This window comes from Nanorana parkeri, unplaced genomic scaffold, assembly GCF_000935625.1.
Source record: "Nanorana parkeri isolate BGI_ZX_2015 unplaced genomic scaffold, ASM93562v1 scaffold80, whole genome shotgun sequence".
Classification (NCBI taxonomy): domain Eukaryota; kingdom Metazoa; phylum Chordata; class Amphibia; order Anura; family Dicroglossidae; genus Nanorana; species Nanorana parkeri.
In genome coordinates, this window is record NW_017306348.1 from 2,076,383 (window position 1) to 2,100,150 (window position 23,768).

At 42.5% G+C, this 23,768-nt stretch overlaps 1 protein-coding gene across 1 annotated transcript; it reads right to left on the bottom strand.

Annotated features, from left to right (window-relative positions):
- Window positions 1-913: 913 nt before the first annotated feature.
- LOC108804962 (inositol-tetrakisphosphate 1-kinase-like) lies at window positions 914-18,535 on the bottom strand. Its single transcript, XM_018576899.1, has 10 exons — window positions 18,441-18,535; window positions 16,886-16,910; window positions 14,949-15,071; window positions 13,309-13,426; window positions 12,187-12,282; window positions 8,183-8,223; window positions 5,618-5,783; window positions 4,214-4,281; window positions 2,776-2,935; window positions 914-1,137 (listed from the first exon to the last, which is right to left on the bottom strand). The coding sequence occupies exons 1-10, from the start codon at window positions 18,533-18,535 to the stop codon at window positions 914-916; spliced, it is 1,116 nt and encodes a 371-aa protein (XP_018432401.1).
- Window positions 18,536-23,768: the final 5,233 nt, after the last annotated feature.

The window sequence follows — 23,768 nt, forward strand, 5'->3', positions numbered from 1 at the left end:
GCCTACTGTTCTCTACATCCATCCATTGTATGTTGCCCAGCCTAGTACAATTGGGTTGGGTATTGGAAAGCTGCTAATGTTCACGTTAGCTTCTTTCCCGTTGCAAGGAAAGTAAGTCTAAAGCATTCATTAATTATATTTAAGTTAAAGGTGCCTCATTTTTCAATAGTGGAATTATTTTATAAGATCAGATCCTGGTTTTTGTGTATCCAAGGCAGAATATTTTCCTTCTGAAGTCAATGTGCTTTTCTAAAATCTGTTGCCCATATGATGTCTAGAAGTTTTGGAATCTTGGAAGATGTTCTATTGTTGGTTCAACTACAACCTATTGAACATGTTACCTTCACACAGCTATAGTTTACAGAAATATGTTTTTTTTTATTAAATTACAATTATCAGAAGAACGGCAGTGTGAAATAAGGGAAGAAAGTAAAAAGGTCCTAGGTAGCATTGGATCATCCAGAAGATGTACATAGATGGTCATATATGTAATTCCAGTCTCTGTTGTGTGATTATGTTCATGTTTTGCTGTGAGAACTGAATAAACATGAAAAATTCAGGGTCCACTTTCTTTAGCTAATGGAAGTGATGAATGCCAGTGTGTTGTGAAGTCCATGATGAAATACAGGAGTTGAAATGTGCAGTCCAAGGTTGGCCTTATTTATACCCTCAAATTGTCTGAAGGAGAAAAGTTCTTGTTAGTAACCAGACAACTCTCCATTTCCTTCTCCCAGTGCAGGTTGAAAAGGAAGGATCTGACTGCTGGGAAACAAGATTGGTTTTCCATCAGGCTCTTTGAAAATTGAGGCCAATTGTTTAAGTCTAGTAGGAAAAGCTCCATGCTTCTCCACATCGAATGCCACAAACACCCAAATGTTCTCCAAGAAATCCACAAGCGTGGACATGTTATTTGTCAACAATCAGCAGACAGGGGTGGGGTGTACATGCTGAAATAGGAAGGAGAACTGAGCTGCCTTTTGCATGGCTCTGGCAAGGACCTCCGCTCCATACTGTGCTCCTCACACTGAGGGATAGAGGCTTGGAGCTCCAATGTAGAGGATTGATCCTGGTTGTTTCCTAAACGTTTCTCCACATGGGAGAGTAAAGCAGAGAAAAACTCAGGGACTCCTTCATAGCCTGAAAAAGAAATTTAGAAATGAATGTAAGACTCACTTGGATGGTCTCTAGTAGTTGCTATTGGCTATTTGGAGTTCTGCTAAAACCTTCCTAAAGCTCAGCATTTGATAATTAAAATACACAATCAGTAATTAGTTACCTAATTAAAGTTCATTCCATAATGATCAGTAAATCCAGAGGTGAAGGCAGTTGAAATGACGTGCAAATCTCCAATTTTGTTGTAAAAGTATAGCTTGGCACCACCCCTTTATCTTCCTGAGTCTCCATATTGGACCATTAAGGTAATGGTCAGTCTCACTGATGATCAGGATGGAGCAGAAGTGGTGAGGGCCAAGTTCAGTTTTGTCAGGATATGACATTCATCTACCTGTATCTCTGAGTCTACTAATTAACCTGACAAACAGTAAGAGGTAACATCTGCTTATGCATAAGTCACTTAATCTGAGTCCTAGGTAACCCTTGGAACAAAATTTCAGGCAGCCCACAGCAAGTGGAGTAAATGGGCATGTGTCAAGAATATGTGCTGCACAACTGCCTATCTCTTTATTCCAGCAGTCATTCTCTCACAGCAGGCTTGAATTTGACTGGTGGTGGCAAGGAAGTTCACAGTGGGTGTTTTTGGGAGTAGCTTGTTTGCATTACAAACAGGGGCTCTCAGATTACCAACAAAGGGGAATGGTGTGCACAGGTGCACTACAACAATACCTCAATGAAAAACTGAAGCCCTGAGCATGTAGTCTGTGAATCTCATGTGCATTTCAAGCCCACATTTTTTCATCTACCTAGAGTGAACCTTTAAAGGACTAGTAGTCATAAGAAACATGATTTCTGCATGTTATAAAGCCCCTTGGAGCAAATTCTACTCTTATTTTTGCCATAGTTTAACAATTAATAATTTATAAATATTTTTCACCCAATGTGTCACCAAATATATTCCAGCTATTCCCTTGGAGTATAAGGTAGTCGAAGGAGTTTTCCTAAAAATGAGGATTTCCTCAAAGAGAGGTGACACAGACTGGAAGCCACCACACCAATTGCTGTAAGCCCACTCATACACCTTCCTTAAGAAGTGGTCATACAGTACTACGAAACGCGTTGACAGTGTACCTGAACTCCTTGCCTGTCAAATAAAGGGATTTACCAGAAAATATCCGGAACTCTTTCTTGGACCCCAGGCACCTCTGCTCACCTCTCTTTGAGGAAATCCTCATTTTTGGGAAAACTCCATCAACTACCTCATATGACATTGGGGACAGGAGCGATCCAGCCTTCATATCACCCAAAGATACTCCCTATAGAGCCTTGAGAAGACTTCTAACCTGTGCGGGGACAGATGTATTCTCCGCAAGCCTTTTCAATGTGGTTGCCTGAGACCCCTTTCAAGGGAGATCACGCAACCAACCTATGTGAGTAACAATACTTCACCCAATGTACCAACAGAATTCAGTCTGTATTTTGCCAAAACTTCACTTATACGGATCTCTCCCGGATTTCTGTTCTCTCCATTTTTGTCTTTCCTCTAATACCCTGCTGTGGAAGAATCTACTCTTCTAAGTGATTCCTTTGGAGTAGTCCTCAATGGTCATCCTATATTCTACCATTTCTTAAAGTGTAAGAGTGTTAACCAGAGCAACATACCTGGAAAAGCGTTGACATCAATCACTGCACACCGGCCAGTCTGCGTGTCCACAATTAAATCTATACCAAAGAGGGACATTCCCAAAGCCTCCTGTAGACCCTGGACCACCTGTCTGACCACGTCATCTGATGGGGGCTGCACGTCTGGGTACAGGGGAGTCTGGAAGGAAGAAAGTGTATGTATGAAACATATTTCCCAACAGTCTGAATCCTCATGTGTTGGCACAAGGTATTCATTATAGATTTCCACGCTCAGAATTTTCTCAGAAAATATGTGTGTGCTTAGTAAAAGCAGTTATATCAATTAGAAATGAAAAAAAAAAGAATTCAGAAAAGACAAAACTAAACCAGCTTACAGATAACTCCCTATGTATTATTCCGACGTGCTATTGTGGGCAATTCATAGGTTACTTCCACCATATATTAAAATGAAAGCCAATACAGTAGGTCAGATGTAATATTTTCAGATGTTCTACTTGCCCAGACCAAACAGGGTAAACCAGGTTTTCTTTTACCTGGACAAAGGCTCAAACACTCTCTGAGGGTTACTAGGTCGCTTCAAGGCCAGCCAGGAAAATATATTCTTATACTGCCCTGCTGCCATCCTAGCTGGGTATGAAAGATTGAGAAGAGGTCTCTAAGGGAACATCTATGTAGGATGCTCAGTTCTCTAACCATATGACCAAGAACTCTATGAGGGTCTCTAGGACATTTCAAAGCCACCCTAGTGAAAAAATTCTGGTACTGCCTGGGGGCTTCTATCCTAGCTGGGTATGACAAATCGAGAAGAAGCCTCGTCTAATGGAACATTCATGTAGGATGCTCAGTTCCGTAGCTGCAGGCTCAAGAACTTTCTGAGGGTTTCTAGGTGGCTTCAAGGCTAGCCTAGAGAAAAAAGTCTGGTACTGCCTTGTGAGCTTCTATCCTAGCTGGGTAATGACAGATCGAGATGAAGCCTCTAAGGGCATATCTATGTAGCATTTTCAGTTCCATAGCCACATGCTCCAGCACTTTCTGAGGGTTTCTAGGTCACTTCAAGACTAGCCTAGAGAAAACAATTCTCGTACTGCCTTGGGGGCTCCCATCCTAGCTGAATATGATATAATAATAACAAAAATAATAATAATAATAGAACAGCAAAATAAAATGTGCTGTTTGAAAACCTATTACACTTTCCCATGTAGTGATGGGAGGATCTGCCATAGACAGATATTTTGTTCTATATGTATCTATTGGGGCATTTCCCATTACAACCAGTCAATCTCAGAACGGCTGATATCAGATAAGGGGTCAGAAAATACCCAAACCTGACATTTCCTGTGGACGTAGTGAGCTGGGAACTGTAAGTCCCTAAACTGGCCCCCTGTGTAAGTAAGCAGAACCTCTTTCCTGGAAAGCCTGACTACCAAAAGATAAATGAGTTGTGCCATAAGCTTACCTGAGAGAGGTGAGAACAGGATTCTGCTTTGGAGACTTCATGGCTGTTGAAGAAGATGGTCTTCTGATCTGAAAAGAGTAACCATTAAAGAGGAATTAAATAAAATAACATACCAGAACTGCAAAAACGCAGCCCTTCATCTCAGGATTATATTAAAGGTTATCTAAGGTCAAAAACTAAAAAAACATATATTTCTATATTGAATTTCCATACGTTCTATCCCACTCCTAATAACCAGATCCATCTAGAAGTTTGTGAACTTAGTTATTAAATATGCCCATAGAATGTACTTTCTCAATGCACTGACACCATTTCACTCAGCCCTGTGAATATGACCTTCCTTGTGTCACCACTCACAGAGCCTGCCTTCTGAACTACAACTCAACGTCTGAAAAATTTAACATTATCATTGCTTGCTGGAAGCAATGCATGATGGGATATGTAGTCTAGAGAAATGGAGAATACATCACATCAAGCAGCAGGGATAGAGATGCAAAGCACGCTGGGAATCCAGGAAGATGTTAAACGTGATGGGCAGATGGAAGGCAGCACTCACTACATAAAAGGGATTTTTTACAGTAAGTTTTTCAAGTAAAACTAAAGCAAGGTCCCTGCTTAAATCACATTGTTTATCAACTATATGAAAGAACCAGAACCACCACTTTGTAGTTTAAAGGTATATTGAGCTATAAGGAGATTACAGATATGTCTTCTTGTCTGCAGTCTTGACAGGTCCAGCTTTTTCTAGGTATGTTTTGTAGCAACATACAGTAAGTCAGTAAGAAGTAGAACTAATGATTTATTGCTGGCATGTAAAAGATAACATCATGGTCAGTGAAATTCTTCAGTTAGATTCTGTGGAAAAAAGCAAGAAAACCATGCTGCTGTCTTAGACAGAGATAACGTGAACACCGGAATTTTGAAGGAGCTGTTGTGGGTTTTTTAAAATGACATTAAACTCAGGAGTGAAAACTTAAAAATGCATTCAAGTACCTCAACTATTAACAAAACTGGACCTTATGTGTGTATCACCCGGCTGTAGATCCTCAAATCATCCCTGAATTGGTGCTGACACTGTCCTTCCTTCTGGAGGGGGGCTACTTTTGTTCCCCATGGTCACTCAATACAAATTATTAACCTAAACCTGAGATTATAGTCCTTCACGGGAGTGAGCTTGGAGCAGTGACTACTTTACAACACACACAGGGACCATGGGGAACAAAAGTAGTGATTTGAGGATCTACAGCCGAGTGATACACACATAAAGTACAGTTTTGTTAATAGGGTATTTGAATGCATTTTTAACATATAGCGCTTGAGTTTAGAGTCACTTTAAGTATAAAGAGGGTGCTGTATAAGCCTACACCTAATGCTGAAAGCCTCTATCATGACAGTGTGACATACCTGTCTCTTCCAGGGGAAAATTCCGTATGGATGGTCTCTTCACCACAAAATGCTGCGATCCCACTACAAACACCTTGTACAGGGTGGCGCTATGGTTGATGAAGCTCTGAAGAAGACATGGGGGAGTCACCTCTTTCAGCCCTCGCTCATTAAATATCAGGGACATCTGCATGATGGAAGCAGAGTGGTTAGATAATGCTAATTTAGATAACCAAAACAGCATGGATATACTGTAGATGTTTGCTGTCCATGAGAGCCTTCTGACTCGATTTGTAGGTTTAGCTGTATCCATGTGTAAACAAAGAAAATTGGTATAGAGCGGGCTCACCTAACACTAATTTGTCATAGGGTGACCACAAATAGCCTTAATAATTAACAGCATCATACACTATATTGCCAAAAGTATTGGGACACCCCTCTAAATCATTGGATTCAGGTGTTCCAATCACCTCCATGGGCACAGGTGTATATAATCAAGCACCTCGGCATGCAGACACTTCTACAAACATTTGTGAAAGAATGGGTCGCTCTCAGGAGCTCAGTGAATTCAAGCATGGTACCGTGAAAGGTTGCCACCTGCGCAATAAGTGCAATGCAAAGCGTCAGATGCAGTGGGGGGAAAACACTCCACCACTGGACTCTAGAGTAGTGGAGACGTGTTCTCTGGAGTGACGATACAGTCCGTGTGCACATCACACTCAGAACCGCTGCTCCATGAGATAAGAAGTGGGTGCAGCAGGTATCACGGGTGGCTTCCGTCAAAGTATAAGTAAAGGATGGACACCGGATTCCAAAGCAAATCCAGTACGTGTATTTATTCACTTACTTGTTGCAAATGCAAAACACAAGATACAAGTATTGGATTTGCTTTGGAGTGCCGGTGTCCATCCTTTACTCTGGAGTGACGAATCCCGCTTCTCTGTCTGGCAATCTGATGGACGTGTCTGGGTTTGGCGGTTGTCAAGAGAACGGTACTTGCCTGACCGCATTGTGCCAAGTGTAAAGTTTGGTGGAGGGGCGATTATGGTGTGGGGTTGTTTTTCAGGGGTTGGGCTTGGCCCCTTAATTCCAGTGAAGGGAACTCTTAAGGCGTCAGCATACCAAGACATTTTGGACAATTTCATGCTTCCAACTTTGTGGGAACAGTTTGGGGATAGCCCCTTCCTGTTCCAACATGACTGCGCACCAGTGTACAAAGCAAGGTCCATAAAGACATGGATGAGCGAGTTTGGTTTGGAGGAACTTGACTGGCCTGCACAGAGTCCTGACCTCAACCCGATAGAACACCTTTGGGATGAATTAGAGCAGAGACTGCGAGCCCGGCCTTCTCGTCCAACATCAGTACCTGACCTCACAAATGCGCTTCTGGAAGAATGGTGAAACATTCCCATAGACACACTCCTAAAACTTGTGGGCGCCTTCCCAGAACAGTTGAAGCTGTTATAGCGGCAAAGGGTGGGCCAACTCAATATTGAACCCTCCGCACTAAGACTGGGATGCCATTAAAGTTCATGTGCGTGTAAAGGCCGGTGTCCCAATACTTTTGGCAATATAGTGTAGATTGCTGGCTAGTGTTAGACAGCAGATCCCAACATACAGGCGACTTATTCAACGGTAGGCAGGAATCAACCTGTTTGTGACATATTTGCTCTTCAATGGCAACTCAAAGAAGGTCCTTGGCGTAAAGAGACCCTGTCACCAAACCATTAATTTCTACAACAATTTTCCCATGAAATTATTATTTACTTTTTTTTGCAGATCATGGGCTAAGCAGGATTTATGATCCAGCTCGAAGTTTTGTTTATTCAACTTGATCTGCTACCGCTGGTTATTTTTCTAGTGTGGGGGTGTTCAATCTACCTATTTTGTCACTGATTTGTGAGTTTTGTAAAAATAAGGGTGGCACTGAGTTTAGAATGAGTCCCTGTTCTCCTTATTCAGTTTGGGGTGCATCGGAATTCATTATTCTCACACATTCTCCTACTTCCTCATTTCCTCATGACGTATTGGGAACTTTCACACCTGCATAGATGTCATTTGACCTATAAGCCTACTGGGATGACGTGGATATCCCAAGAGGCTGTGGGTAGTTGATGGCACATCATTCTCGCCTAGGTCAGAAATATGGACGTGGGAAGGTGAAGAACAAAAATAAGAGCTATAAAATGCACAAACAAATGAAATTGTTTGTGATTGTGTAAGAGAGAGGTGTGAGAAAGGGAATGAGAGAAAGTGCAATTAATGGTGAAGGTCCATTTTAAGTGGGAAAAGTAGACAAATGAAGAGATTGTTCATTCGTCAAAAAATTACATTTCAACAGATTGTTTTTTCTTGGCGATGTTTGTCTAACGAAGAACCTTCCTATAAATGACCTTTAGTGGATAAGAGAGCATTTGGCACTACAAACTACCAGCTTCTTGAGACCGTTATCTCATGTCTACAGGTATGTTTAGCATTTCTTCACCGTGAGACTTGAGGAATTCAGAGACAAGATAAAAGCAAATACAAAACAAGAATGACGACTTTCAAATATGTGAAGTAGCTGACAAGAAGAACAATTCCCACCTCATGCGATCGCGGTCCATGAGCTACGCGGGTTTTGCAAACTGCAAGAAAGAAAACAACCATAATCATTATGAGATTATTGAACAAATAGGTAAAAACTATTTGTACCAGCCGCTTGCAAACAGACAAAAAGTCGTAAATCCACTTGTGTGATGAGGTGCCCCATATTAACCACTCCCTAATGTGTATCAGAATATATTTATAATGTATCACAGGTCGGTGGGTAGCAAAGGTCAACATAAATCCCAGGAAGACATGTCAATTGAAGAAGCTTGAAGAGTTTGGGCGCCAAGGATGTGTGCATGTTCTCCATGTGCTTGCGTGGGTTTCCTCCGGGTTCTCCGGTTTCCTCTTACACTCCAAAGACATGCTGGAACGTTAATTGGCTCTGGTCTAAATTGGCATGTGTGATAGGGACCTTAGATTATAAGCTCCTTGAGGGCAGGGACTGATGTGAATGTGTACTGTGTAAATTGTCGGCGCTATATAAATACCTGTAATAAATAAATCTCTATTGCAATGCTGGCAACACACATGGACGTTTTTAGGCAACTTCAACTATTTGCAGCCAGTTTTTTACTGTAATATCAACTGAATGGATGATGTTAACCTACTCCCTTTCGTTTTGATTTTTTTTTTTTTACCAACACTTTAGATAACTTTACTGTGTTGATAGAAACTGTTGGCAGTAGGTTACACTCATCTGTTTGGTCATTTTGATTCAAAGCTGCTGGAAAGTTGTTGACATTGGCTGAAGATTGCCCTGTGTGCATACAGCTGGTAACAGACAAGAAAGCTAGACACACATGGGCAAACCATCCCGTAATGTCTGCCAGACCAGCTTCTGCTCTAAGTAAGATTGTGTGACAGCTCAGCCTTATCAGGGGTGGATGAATCATACCAGTAAGTGTAGGAGTATTACTTCACAAGTCTTTGTTTCTATGTCTTTGTCTCAACTGTGTATTTACCTGTTTATCCAAAGATACCTTTTAAAGTAGAACTTAACCCTAACTGGATGACATTTAGTTTGCTAAAGCCCCGTGTACCATTTAAAAAAAAAAAAATTGCTGTTTGTTCCTTTTTCATCCTTTTTTGCACATACTCTGAACTAGTTTACTGACAGTGACAGCAATGGACCATGCCTGTAAAATGTGTGTGTCAGTACAACTGCTTATAGTATCCACTAGGTATGAGCTTGGGGTTCAGGTCAATCATAAGTTCGGCCTGAACTCAAGCTGTTCACAGTTATCCAAACGGACAACAATTTAGCTGGTTCTCAGCTGAACTAACTGCACCAATGATGCTGCCATTGACAGCATCATTTGTCAATTAGTAGCACAGGGTCATTGGTTGCTAAGATGCAGGCAAGTTCACTGTAACAACTTATGGTTGCTAGTACACTAGTGACTGGGTTGCCCAGTGTCTCTGGTTGCTAGGATGCTGGCAGGTGCACCATAACAACCAATAATGCAGTGGAGCCACCAGTGTCTCAACAACCAATAACACCGTGCAAGCCGCTCAGCATCTTAGGTTGCTAAAATGCTGTCGGCCCCACTGCATTATTGGTTGTTATGGTGCATCTGCCAGGATCCTAGTACCCAATGATGCCGTGCAGCCCACCTACTAGAGTCCTAGCAACCATTGGTGCTGTGCAGCCCAACCACTAGAGTCCTACCAACCAATGACGCTGTGTGTCCTGCACAGTGTCTTGGTTGTTAGGACACAACCAGTCTTGGGCTAGGAATTTCTGGCTGCGTTCAGCAAACAAACTGACCCCAGGCCAGTTCACTCATCACTAGTCTCCACCAGTGGTGCATGTGACAGGGTGACAATGCAGAAGAACACCTGGATGTCACCCCATAACCAAAAGTGCCTGCACAATGCCCTGGCAGGATCAACAGGTATTCTGAAAGCAACAGATTTAAAAAGATAAAAAAAACTTTTGAAATGATATTAACATGTTAAAGCTTAGATGAGATTTTAACAATTGGGCTTAGATCTACTTAAAGTCACACGTATTGCCACAATATATCCAAAGAAACTGACTTCAGTTCCCTTTTAAATGATAAAGTGGCATTTCACTTTTGAACAGTAGAGGAACAGGTTAACATGCAACTATCACACATGGAATGTGGTAATGCAGAAGAAGCTAAACACATAACATCCCATGTTGTCTGCCTTGACCTGTCTGTGATGTGCAAAGCTGGTTTGAGCCCATCGGTTGTGTGTTCTGCGGTTACAGTATCTGGCTTCCTGCAGGTGTGTGTAGGTGCCTGTCCCCTCCCTGCTTTAATGGCTTCTTATCTCTATTGACGGGTGGAGAGTGTATCTATCTCACACTCCGAGCAAAGTTCTTGGGGAGTGTCAGCCAAGGGTGCCATTGTGTGCATGATCGACTGTACAGACGTGACCGCCTCTATGCTTATGTCACCGGGCTCTCAGGGTGTCATTTTGTTTGTATTGGTAGCACCAAGCTCCAGTTCCTCTGCTGAATGTGCATCAGTACACATTGCTGCGTTTCCAGGTAGCTGTCAGTATCTGGATAGTTTCTACAGCTTGGATGGATTCTTATCACATTATGATGATTAGTTGTCGCTGATGCACCTACTGAATACAGCTCCATTATATTATCAGTCCTACAGATCAGTGACATTTGGCAAACACTGAAAATTACACACGGTATACCGGGCAGAAGAGGAGGAACTCTAATGACTAATACTAAAGCAGATCTAAACCCAACCACTAAAATATTATATAAGTTTTAACATGTTAAGGTTAATTTTCAATATATGTAATTCTACATATTTCATTAAAAGTATACCTGGTGATCCTGCCATGAACGTCCTTCTTTAGGCACTGCCTGTTATGGGGTAACAACTGTCTCCCAATTGTGTACCTGCGTTGTCACCCTGTCACATGTGCAGCAATATGGACCACTGCCTGAGATTCCATCCGTTCAATGCTGACACATATTGTGCAGCAAACGTCCATCGATAAGTAATCTTATTGTTACGACTTAATGTTTTAAAAGCCTTGTATCTGTGTAATACTTTTTGTACATGGTGGCAACCATGTTTGCTTAATACACACAGCCTCTGTTTCTTGCTTAGCAGTACTTGAGAATTGACTGCTCCTCCTTCCTTAGCTGGCCATACACTGTTAGAATTTCGTTTGAACATTCATGAAAATCAGAACATTCGATCTTGCCATCATTGAATCAACCAATTTAATTCAAAAGCTCTTAAAAATTTCATCCAGCCCGGCAACTTGAATAGCATCCCAGGCATGTTCAACGTGTCCTTTTTGTGCAAGTTATAGGTACGATTTTTTCCGGATGAAAATAACATTCACAGTTAGAATTTAATTACATCAGATAATAAAAAAAAAAATTCCCATCCTGCTACTTCGATGTTTCTTGTTAACTACGGTTGAAAATGAACATCAACTAGACCCCACTGACCATTAGAAAATTAAATGTTCTGAAAACTAAATTTTTGAAGCAAATTCTACTGGTGTATGGCCAGCATTAGCAAAAGTCTATAGGGTCAGTTAGGTCAGGTCTGACCTAACTGAAAGCAATGGACTCACTAATAATTCAAAATATATGTACTACAGTATATGTACTTGCTGAAAATACAGTATAGTGTCTGTTCTATTTGGATTATACCATTTACTGGTTAACTCGGTAGAAAGTCCAAAAGTAAATAAACATATGAAGCAGATATGGAACAGATTTGGGTTGGAGTTTGCATGGACTGGCTCTATAAGATGACAGATTTGGGTTGGAGTTTGCGTGGACTGGTCCTATATGATGACAGATTTGGGTTCGAGTTTGCGTGGACTGGTTCTATAAGATGACAGATTTGGGTTTGAGTTTCCATGGACCGGTTCTATTTAATAAGGTGCTGGAAGATGTATATGTGTGTGGATGGGGTGTCACAATGGGAGGGTTTAGCGATTTAGAGCCCCATAGATCCAAAAATGCAGTAAGCCTCTCTACATACTGATAGGGAAGGTCAAGTTGGCTCGAACTAATTCCACAACATCACTTTGTTTGGTCATCAGCTCAACACAGGGAGGAGAGAATATGGCGCTGACCCCTGGAGGACATAAAGCATGTAAAAATACATTTAGTTCAAAAACAGAACAAGAGCTACATACCATATTAAAACAAAACACTACTTTCTGTTATAACAGTAATGAAAACATCATTGTGTCCGTATGGCTCTAATTACCAGGTACCTGTGTAGAAATTTAAATGAAAAGACCTGTCTGTAGCCACAAATCCACCACCACTGCATTAAATATCTAAGCAGGTCTGAAACCGGAAAAAAGCTCAGGTTCCAAAATTACAATAACGGGTTACGTCCTCTGCTTGTGGATGATTTTAGGAAAAGACCGCAGTCCTTTCCTAAAATCAAATTCATGAGGAGTGAACATACACCTCCCAACCTTCTGAGAGAGGAAAGAGGGACACATTTCAGCACAAAATCTGAGAGAAGAAAGAGGGACACCTTTCAGCACAAAATCTGTTGGTAGAGGGCTCACACTTGCCAGGACCCCAGTTATGCAGAACATGAAGAATCCACAAGTAATTATGTCCCACCCACAAGAGCTTTTTTTTTTTACCAGCACTCTTCCTTAATACTGGCTATTCAAAATAACAAATGCAATTGTTTAGAAGTTGTATGAAGGGTTCAGTGTTGTCTAATACTTTTAAAAGGTAACTAGTTTATTTATTTTACAGAGATGTAAAGATCAGATCAGAAAGAGGGATAACTGACTCCAAAAGAGGTACAGTGCCTCCAAATGAGGGACATTTGGGAGCTATGTGAACATCCTCTGGGACCTCACTGAGAATCCCATTAAGTCTTACGCCATTTCCTAGTGTGTTTCTGTCATTTTTGTCACCCAACCAACAACGCAGAGGTGGACCAATATAGTAATTTTGGTCTGACCCAGCGATGATCGTCATCGGTACAGTCTCCTAAAGACCTCACAACCTAGGTATTCTAGCCATGACAATTCTTTTTGTCTAATTCTGATATTTTGCCCAGATCTTCTCTATGGCCTGAGCAATCACCCCTAGTGCCCTTCCCTGATTACACCTTTGCTTGGATCCTGACCTTGGCTGCGGTACTCTAGGCTGCGCAGGAGATGGTATGACTGAAAGCGGTCCAGCAGTGTGTGCAGAGCTGAAAGGGGGTCCAGGAGGATGGTAAATGGATGTTTATCTAGATATACCTGCAAAAGCCAAAATAACCATTTAAATAAAAATCTACCTAAAAAGATCATGGAGCTATATCGTATCTTTGGCATTATCAGACAGTTGACAACTTAATAGATCATAGTATAATTGAAATAATAAAATATTAATTGTGTGGTGGAGGTTCTGAAGTACCATTAGAAACACAGGTCAGCATGTTTCAGGTTCAAGGAACCCTGCTAGAGGATTAACTCAAATATTGGGCAGCTTGGGTTCCATTAAGGTTTTTTCTTTTAAAGTGTATCCAAAACCATTTTTTTCATTTAGGATAATGTGTTGAAGGTTACAGAACAGGAATAGAGGGGAAATCTTACAAAAAGTACAGCTGTACTGGTGACAACTGCCTACGAAAAATTTCCCTTCACTTTGGAGAGACTTTCACCAGCTACTGGTTGTGTCTTGAAACAGGAAGTAAAAGCTATCGCCTTTTGATTTGTGAGATGTTCCCTCTAAAATGGTAAATAAATGAGGATATCCCTTGCACACCATGCACAACAGAGACCAGAAGTAATGGTGGTGCTTGTAGTGATGGCCACGGATGGCACCGTGCATATATCATATAAACAGCAATTATGATCACCAGCACTCCTGGGGTGAAATAAATCCAAATTTTCTTTTCTTTTCTGACATTCCTCTGACATGGTGACTCATGCACCTTCTATTCCGATAATGTTCGTTTAGGCTACTTTTTCCCATCATCCTAGATGCATTTGGGGTGTTTTTCGGGACTGGGCGGGCTGACTTACTGTTACTGTTTTTATTTTACTTGTTTGTCTACTGTCTACTTGTTATTGTACTTTCTTGGCCGGTGGTGTGCCCATTACGACCCTGTTTTATATATTTATACAAACCTAAATGAAAATAATTTGACAAAAAAAAATAAAGGAAGTGAAGGAAAATCTCTCCAATGGGACATACACAGCAATCTTGTGGCAGGGTTTTAACCTTTCCCTACTCTATGTGCATTGCTTGCTTGTGATTTACAATATCAACTGGGTACTGAAATGTAAAATGTGTTGGGTGCACATTTGGATTATGCCCATCCTGTAGTGTAAATTATTTCCCTTAGCAGCATGTATAATTTACAATAGCTGCATAGTTTATTTTTTGTACCACTTAGGGTACAGTGGTTGTTTTTAATCAGAAGCAATATTAGAACCAAGGACTAGCTGGATCTTTATAAACTCTTGAAAGGAGGTTTCTTTTTTTCGATTGTATCTTGCTCTTTAAAGGACCATATCTTGCCTGATACTTACATGCAATGCTTCCATTTTAGCATCACTTTCTGGCCTCCCTAGAATCGATAATACCCTTCCTAGGCGACAATCACGGAAAAAAGGGAAGGACCAAGTCAAAGTTGGCTTTGTACTGGGATTCAGAAATTTGTTAACATAGGGTCAGATATCTTCAAGCGTCATTATTTTGGAGGCGATTCAGAAGATGTCAGCAACCTAACATTATCAACAGTATAAAAAAAACACCACATTTTTTATAGGTTACCTGAAGCCTCTGGACAAGGTGATGGGAGGTAAGGTCCTGACCAGCCTCCACCAGGAGGTCCGATAACTTGTGGATGATTAAGTCAAATGGCCCTTGACTATTTAGACACTTAGTGAGGTCAACCTAGAAAAACAGAAGACCGATAAAGGTTATGAGTAACTTAGTAAATAATACCATTTCCGGGAACTATTCATCAATCTCACCCCACAGATATGACAGGAAGAATCTATTTTTCTCTAGAGATAAGCTTGGCATCATGTAGGCCTCCACAGGGCAGAAACACGCAAACCTGACTGGTTCATTCATTCATGTTCCAGAGAACAATCATATGGACATTGTGTCATGTCTTTAGGTACCTTTAGATGTATAAATTACAATTCAATTTATTCAGAGCTCCCAAAGAGCACTGTAATGAAAGCTTTGTTCTGATTGTTTGCTATGGGTTGCAGCACTTTGCTCTTTGTCTTAGAAGAGGGAGACCACTTTAACATATAGTGAATGATAGCCTCCAAATCACATGGTGGTCATATATAGTAAACCACAGCAGAATGGGCATTTGGATTTGACATTTGGCATCATACTTTAGCTTCACCCACTTAGCCAATTTGCTAGTAATCTACAGAAGAACATTAAAGAGAAAATATAATACAATTATGATATGACATCTTTAATATTGCAAACCACCAGGTTTGGGCACAGCTGCACTGATTAGTAACCTAAATGGGGGGATAACGTTGTCTTAACAGTAAATCTGTAAATAGAACAAAACAAAAGCACCACCCTAGAGCCTTGAGGATTTGGACTTGGAGACCATCGACATTGTCTAGGAGTGTGGCACAACTTAAAGTGTATCTATAGCCGATATTACTAGACTTTATTATTATGGTTTGCATAGAGTAAAGGTGCCCATACACCTTACGATTATCGGACGATTTTCGTATGCGATCGACTTTTCGTCCGATAATCGTATGTGTGCATTGCAGTGTCCGACATTACTGTACAATCGTACGACTTTTGACGGTCAAGCATGTTTGAAAACTTTGCTCGATCGTACGATTGTCGTAAGGTTGCTGGCGTTTCCGTCCGTCAAAAGTCGTACGATCTACACTGCGCATGCGCTAACGAAAATACGGCAAATCAATTACCGCATTTCGTCCAGGTGCTTTTCGTTAATTACGGCTAAATAAAATCTTGCGATCATCGGGGCAGGATGGGGCTACCGTACGAAAATCGTACGACTATTCGATCATCGGACGAAAAGTTTTGTCCGATAAACGTAAGGTGTATGGGCACCTTAAGGGATGTTTAGAACCAGGCGCCAGGAGCTGAGCAGGAAGCTCTGGTCAGCTGGTCAGCTTTTGGCAACCAGTGATGTCAGTGAGCTATGTGGGATGCCCCAGCCAGAATGTCCCGCTCAGGTCCTGGCAACTAGTGATGTCAGTGAACTGTGTGGGATGCCCCAGCCAGAGTGTCCCACTCAACTCCTGGCAAACATGGATATCAGTAAGCTGGGCAGGATGCTAGCCAGAGCTGGGTGGTACAGGATGCTGGCCAGAGTGTCGTTAGCATGCACCACCAGCACCCCATCAAACCCCCCCCCCCCCCCTGAACGTAACCACCAGCACCCCCCATACATTTTGTGGTTGCTGTGGTATTTATAACATGTATGGCCATGACTATTCTAATTGAAATAACAGGTTTGATGTGAAAATATAGAGTAGCTACATCCCTTTATAACACTCCATTGATGGAGTCAGTCAAATAAATATTTGCCATTTGCAGGCAGATGAGGTCATCTTATTCACCTGTATTGTCTGCGCCAGGAATGACGGGGTGGGGGAGAGCCAAGCCTAAAAAATACTAGCATGTCCAGATTCGGGTGTCACATTGTCACGCTGATCTGATAACAAAAGGAGGAAATACCAATTAAAACTCACCTCTGTCACATCATAGCCGTGATTCCTAGAAGAGACGAGAGAGGACACTGAGTAAAGTATATTTATAAAACCAGAAACACCACAAAAAAAGGAAATTATTGTAAATACAGAAATACTGGACATATTCTGCTTTCAAAATAACAATTTATATCTCAGCCTGTATTGTACATTCACTGTAATGTACAACTAGATACAGGCAAAGCACTTCAGTAAGAATGGTACACAATCACCAAAAGTTATATATATCCTACGCAGTACAAATATTAATATAGTACATATATTATTTTTATCAGTTTGTATTGTTCACAGCGATCTCTGTGGACTACAAAATACCCCCATTCCTATGTTATGGGATAAGGGGATAGGGGGGTCCCTATGAGGAGGGGATAGGAGACGTGTCCCTGAGGGACTGTTCAGGAGTCCCATCCTAGGGTAACAACTCGGCTTCTCTATAGAAACAGGATGATAAGTGGCCATTGTTACCCTAGGACAAGTAGCGTGGTATTGTGTTAATATACTGTATAGGAAGAAAAAAAAGAAAACGAATACAGCCACCACATCTAAAGGACTGGTAAGCTGGTAAACCTTTGTGCTGGGGTTTGGATACACTTTAATAATAAACATAGGGAGGGGGAATTTATAAAAACTGCAGCAGACAGACTCTAGAGCAGTTGCCAATGGCAACCAATCAGCCCATGTCAACCAATCAGCCATGGGTGACTGCTCTGGATTCTGTCTGCTTCAGTTTTGATAAATTCCCCTCGCAGATTAAGATATAGGATGTCACAGCTGTCAACCGCCCTCCCTTCCACCGAAAGTCCCAGATTTCTATTCATTGACTCATTGAAAATTCCCTCGCTTTCAGCATTCTCCATACACAGCATACATTCCTTCTTTGTTAATGCCAATCAGCTTCAAATCATTTCACATTCCACATTGAAAAACAGCAAAAGAGTCAAAAGTCCACCAAAAACTGATATTTTCTGTCAGGAGGAACCTGGTGGGCTGCGTCAACCTTGGACCTCTTATGTCTTGTATGCCCCAAAGGTGAGACCTCCATGTCATCATTTCCAGCTCCGTCCCCATCAACTTTGGAGTTTCGATTGTTCTTAAGATCCAGGAACTCAACCTCAACGATCTCACCATTGGAGTCCTTGAGGAACAGAAGGGTGTTTCAACTCCCCTGGCTCCTGCCATTAACTGAAATATCCGTTTTGTATGGAATATCCCTGGAGTGGACAAATTATTATGGAATTCAGGAGCCAGCGGGATTTGTTCAGGAGCCGGCTCCACTGACAACAACTAAATAAGACCCCAACAGTTAGAAGCCAACTGTCATTTTTAAGGAACTTTGGCTACCTGGCTTCTGGGATTTGTCCCCTTTCATAAAAAGAACATGTATGTTCTTTTATGGCACTTCATGGTTAACACACAGAGCGTGGCAAGTTTAGATACCCACAAGGTGTTTTTGGAAATGTTTTTGAAACATTGACAACTCTACGATCCAATACAGTAAGCGTGTCGCACCCCCAAAGTAACATCAGATAGAGCTTACCTGCAGAGATCTTCAAATACGTGAAAATTGAGTTTCCTCTTCTTCGTCTCATTCAAACAGACTCCGATCCTCTTCCTGGTCCGCAGGGAAGGCATGTTGTGTGTACCGTGCTAGCTAGACCCAACTATGGAATCCAGTCTGCTCACCCAGCACCCAGTTTGCTCCGGTCACCTTTGACCTCCCCAGCACATTCTGTCTGTGCAGTGCAGAACGATGGGTTGCCTGCAATGGGTGACGAGGACCTGAGCTGCCTAGTGTACACACAGCTTGGGGCGGGAATACAATCAGCTGATTGCCATAAATATTGATTAGGACACAGTAACCAAGGGATAGTGTACGCGGCACACCTTAAAGTGGCAATTACACCAAAGAACTGGGCAGGTGACAGAGGTGTGACAGAAAGCATGACCTCCTAATATAAACAGGACTCTGTATGTGGGACGAAGCCTCTGTGTCTTAGCATTGTTCAGTGGCAGCAATGATTAACCTGAAACTCCACCTTTTCACTCCAGGAAAGAAAAAAAATAGTAGAAGGCTCCTGTGTGTTTATATATTTCATTAGATAACTAGGAAACCATAATTAGTTTAATGTTTTCAAATTCATTTTTTTTTAAAGCTGAACAGATAAATACACTGAAATACATACCTGGGAGTTGTACTGCATTCCTGTCCATTCAGTCCTGAGATTTATAAAGCCCTTCAAGACTTTTCTCTTCTGTAGCTAAGCAATACAGTTTGGTTACTTCCCTGCTCCGAACCTGTAATTGGTCAACAAAGCAGCAGTATAATTCTATTAAGGTCATAACTCTGCTCTCTCTTCCAGTCAGTATGTTCCTTTCAGCACATGTGAATGTAGGAAAATGGATTGGTCCCAAGTGCTGCTCTTCCCTTTTCAAGTCTAAAGCTCGCCATACACCTATAGATTTTCAATCGGAAATTTTCATTGCTGCTAAGCAGGGGCGTCCCGAGGCCGTGTGTCACCCCGCATGCGCATGACGTCACCACGCGTGTGCGCGATGACGTCATCGCGCACGAGCGGCGATCTTATTGATACCTGCCGACGGCCATCTCGCTGGCAGGGAGAGGAGGGGACAGTCACCCGGCGGGATGAGGTATGCCGCCGTGTCCCCTCCTCTCTCCCGAAACTGACGGGCTCTCGGTCCATGAACGAGTGCCCGACTTTTCAGAGGGGGTGACACCATTTTGGTGTTACCCCTCCAATGGTGTCACCCGGGTGCGGGCCGCACCCCCCTTGTGTTGCCACTGCTGCCAAGAACCCTCGTTCGATTCTAGCTCAAATACCCCATGAAGCACAGACCAATGTCATTTCGATAATCGTTCGTTAGCAATACTAACTCGCCGAATTTCTTCGATCGACAGAAGGGATTTTCGTTTGCGCATGTGCAGTGTTCTTGTTGCGGTTTTTTTTCATACGAAAACACCACTGGTTTGATTAAAAAAAAAGTTTTCCAGTTGAGGAGCATAGGAAACTACTATGCTGCTCAGCACCATCTAGTGGCGGTAGTGTCAAACAAAGAGCATTCACCAAGCTGTAATCTGGCAGAAAGATTTATAAATGTGTGGGGTGGGCAAGTCTGGCCCTCCAGCTGTGGAAGTCCGGCAGGAGTTGCCCACCCCTATTCTAAGTGTTGCTGTACAGGGGATTTTAATGGCTTAAGGCAGATTCATACCAATGCATTGCAGTAACCTGTGTTGCAGTGAACCACAATGCACGGTAATGCACTACCCTGCATTGTGGTGCACTGCATTGCTAAAAATGCTGCCTCAATGCAACACATAATCACGTGAAATAACAAGCGTGTGCTGATGTAACACACTGCAACCCAACCTTAGTTAAAAAAAAGTTAGTGCCGAATTACACTTTTGCGTATCACACTTTGCACCCCGATGCACCTGTGTTGTAGGATGTCACAACACTTGGCAAAGCATGGTAGTACATTGCCCTATATTGCATGACCCTTGTTTGCATTACGAAACAAGGGTCATGACTAGGGATGCACCGATACCACTTTTCTAAGACCGAGTATGAGTACCGATACTTTTGATCAAGTACTCGCAGATACCAATTACCGATACTTTTTCTTAAAGGGACAGATCACATTTTTTCTAAAGCAATACAAACTAATGCTTTAAGGTCACTTCCCTAATATTATGATTTATGAGATGACGAGGGAGCATGACGCCGGCTTCCCGGCCAATCAGAATGCCGGGCGCTGCGTCATTACTACTACTACTAGTACTACTCCTACTACTACTACAAGGATAAGACTTTACTACTTACCAAATGCTGGCTTGAATACTATGATGCATCTGTGATAGTAATAAGAATAGCATTTAACCCCTGCTGACCTGATTATATTATACAAACACCTTATGGATAACACTTTCATTTAATCTTGTGCTGGATCCCATTCCTCTGCTCCATTCATTATAGTACGACTTTATTTTATACCATAGTCTACGTGATTTCTCCACCACGTTACTCTATAGAACCAGTAGGGGGTATGAAGTAATATCCTGCCTACACCAAAATCTTAAATCCCTGATCCAGTTGGCAGATGATGTCACGAACTCCAAACTCTTTGCTTAAGACTAAGAGTGACGCCTGGAGTTCAGAACTGATTGCCATTATAAACCTTACCTCACCTATCTCCGCAGTTGTGGTTCACAACCGCAGTACGCTAGGCGTGACACCTAGTCATGACTGTATTCGGATAAGCTGAGGTGCATTGGCAGCCCATTCACTTTGAAGGCTAAGATTACCTTTCATGTCTCCCCCATATTCTGGGTATAACATGAAAAATATGGCCACATTGCAACCCCCCAACCCCATGCCGCCCCCTTGATTTGTGGGGTTCTTCTTCTCACAGGCTGCTGTTTTTTCTAAAAAATAGCGTGCCTCTGCATGGTTCCGCCCATACATTCCCATCATCCATTCACAGATCCCTTGACAGGATCTGAGAAAGTCGCGCCAGCCACCACGGCAGAGGGACATGTAGTTCTTCATGGAATACAAGTGTGGTGATATCCAGTAGCATAACTAGAAATCACAGGGCCCCATAGCAACATTTTGTATAGGGCCCTGTGATTTCTAGTTATGCCCCTTGCCACCTGAGATCCCACACAGCCCATCTGAGAGTGACCCTGTAGAGCCCACCATAGACTCTCTACGGTGGGCTCTGCAGGGTCTCAGGTGGGCTTGTCACACCCCTGCAAACCTTTTTACCTGTCAGCCCTCTCCACCACCAGGCCGCGCCTCCTCTTCCGTCGATGGGCCCGCCTCCTCCACTGCCAACGCCGGGTCCCGCCTCCTCCTCCACTGCCGACGCGGGGCCCAACCTCCTCTGCAGCTGCTGGCAGTCACTGATTTAGCAGCGGTTGTGAGGAGGAACGTGCTGCTGCACAGATCACTGACAGGTTGTCAGTGATCTGAACAGCGGCCCGTTCCTCTTTACAGCCGCCGATGCCATAGCGACCCAGGAGGCCCGCACGGCATCAGGGGGACCCCTTTTGTTCTTCGTCCTAGCTGGGCCCCCCTGTGCCCCATATCGGTCGCCTGGGTCGCTATGGTAATAGTTCCACCACTGTTGATATCATCACAGTTGTAGTACATTCATTTTTCCTTCAATCCATGTTAAATGTCTGTACCTATGAAGGAAGAATCTGCACTGATTGCGGTTGCACTGGGTCCAAGGCAAAATAATAATACATACAGATTTTTTTTCTTTTATGATGATATGTGCATTTACAGTATTTATTTACTTATTTTTTTTATTGACTTTTCCTTTAACGCAACATAATGCACAATAACGCATATGCATTACAACATTGTACACATGTACTGTATATAGGACTTTAATGATTTTTAAATAAATACATAACTGCATTAATTGCTGTTTTCTTTATTACCTACATGGAGTTACAATTATTATTATTGTTATACAAGATGTATATAACTCCAACAGTTTACAATATAAGGAAGACATTACAGTTACAATACAATTCAAGACAAGATGGTAAGGAGGGCCCTGCCCCTGAGGGCTTACAATATGCTTTATGTGGGGCATATTGACACATCATTACCTGTTGTTGATGTATAAACCAAATTTGTAAACACTGCAATGTACATAACAAAAGAAAAACAAAAAAGCAGAATAGCATAAAGGTATGTTTGAACACAGCCAATGACTACAGTCATGGGTGACACAAGGCCACTGAAGTTATCTAACATAACAGAGAGTAAAGCTGGCCTTATACTGTTATATTTTTTAAAAATATAACAAACTCCTCCATCCACACTAAACAGTGTGAATGAACGAATCTCCTACTGTGTCCTTTGTATTCTGATAGTGGCAGGCGCGCCGTTGTCAGAATACAATGACGGGCCCCGATTCGCCCCAAAATTTACAATCCAGCTTCTTTGATTTTTGATGGAAGGGTGCCGACAGGGGGAACCTACTGTGTAAATTTAGTTCATCATGAACTTTTAAGGCTCATTCACACTGGAATCGGCCGACACGTACAGCTCAGTGCTGCATGCAGGGCCGTATCGGGCAGCTCCCGGGAAGGACAGGTGCTGCGTGTGATTAGTACGCAGCCCCCGTCCTTCTCTATTGGACTATGCGGCACTCCCTACGCTCACCTCAAGTACAGGTCCGTATGGGTGCGTGTTTCCTGGCTCGGACGCAGACAGGATCCATACTGTCAGCGTACGAGTACGCTTAAGCCCCGTTCACATTGAGCGATTTATCGCGCGGTAATTCCCACGATATCGCGGCAAATTACCGCGCGATATCGCGCTCCAATGCATTTCAATGGGGCAAAGGGTCCTGCTGTCGTGGGTCGTGTGTCGCTACAGCAGGACCCTTTTTGGAGCGGATTTAGCCACGATTCAAGCTTGCTCAATGCAAGCTTGAACGCGATATCGCGCAATATGCAAATCGCGCGACAAACGCGCGATTTGCATATCGCGCAGTGGGAACGGGGCCTTACCCGCAGCCGCATGGACGTGCAGGGCGGGTGAGCAGAGGGCGTCGTATGGCCGTGTAGTCCCATAGAGAAGGACAGGGGCTGTGAACTAATCACACGCAGCAACCGTCCTTCCCAGGAGCTGCCTGATAGGGCTGTGCACACAGCATGGAGCTGTAGGTGTCGGCCGATTCCACTGTGAATGAGCCCTTAAAAGAAAACTAAAGGCAAACCTTTTTTTTTTTTCATCTCCTATAAATTTCATTGAAAATCTGGAGATTTCAAATCAATTTTGTCATTTTGATGAAATGCACTGGAGTTAATAGGAAAGGGAAATGT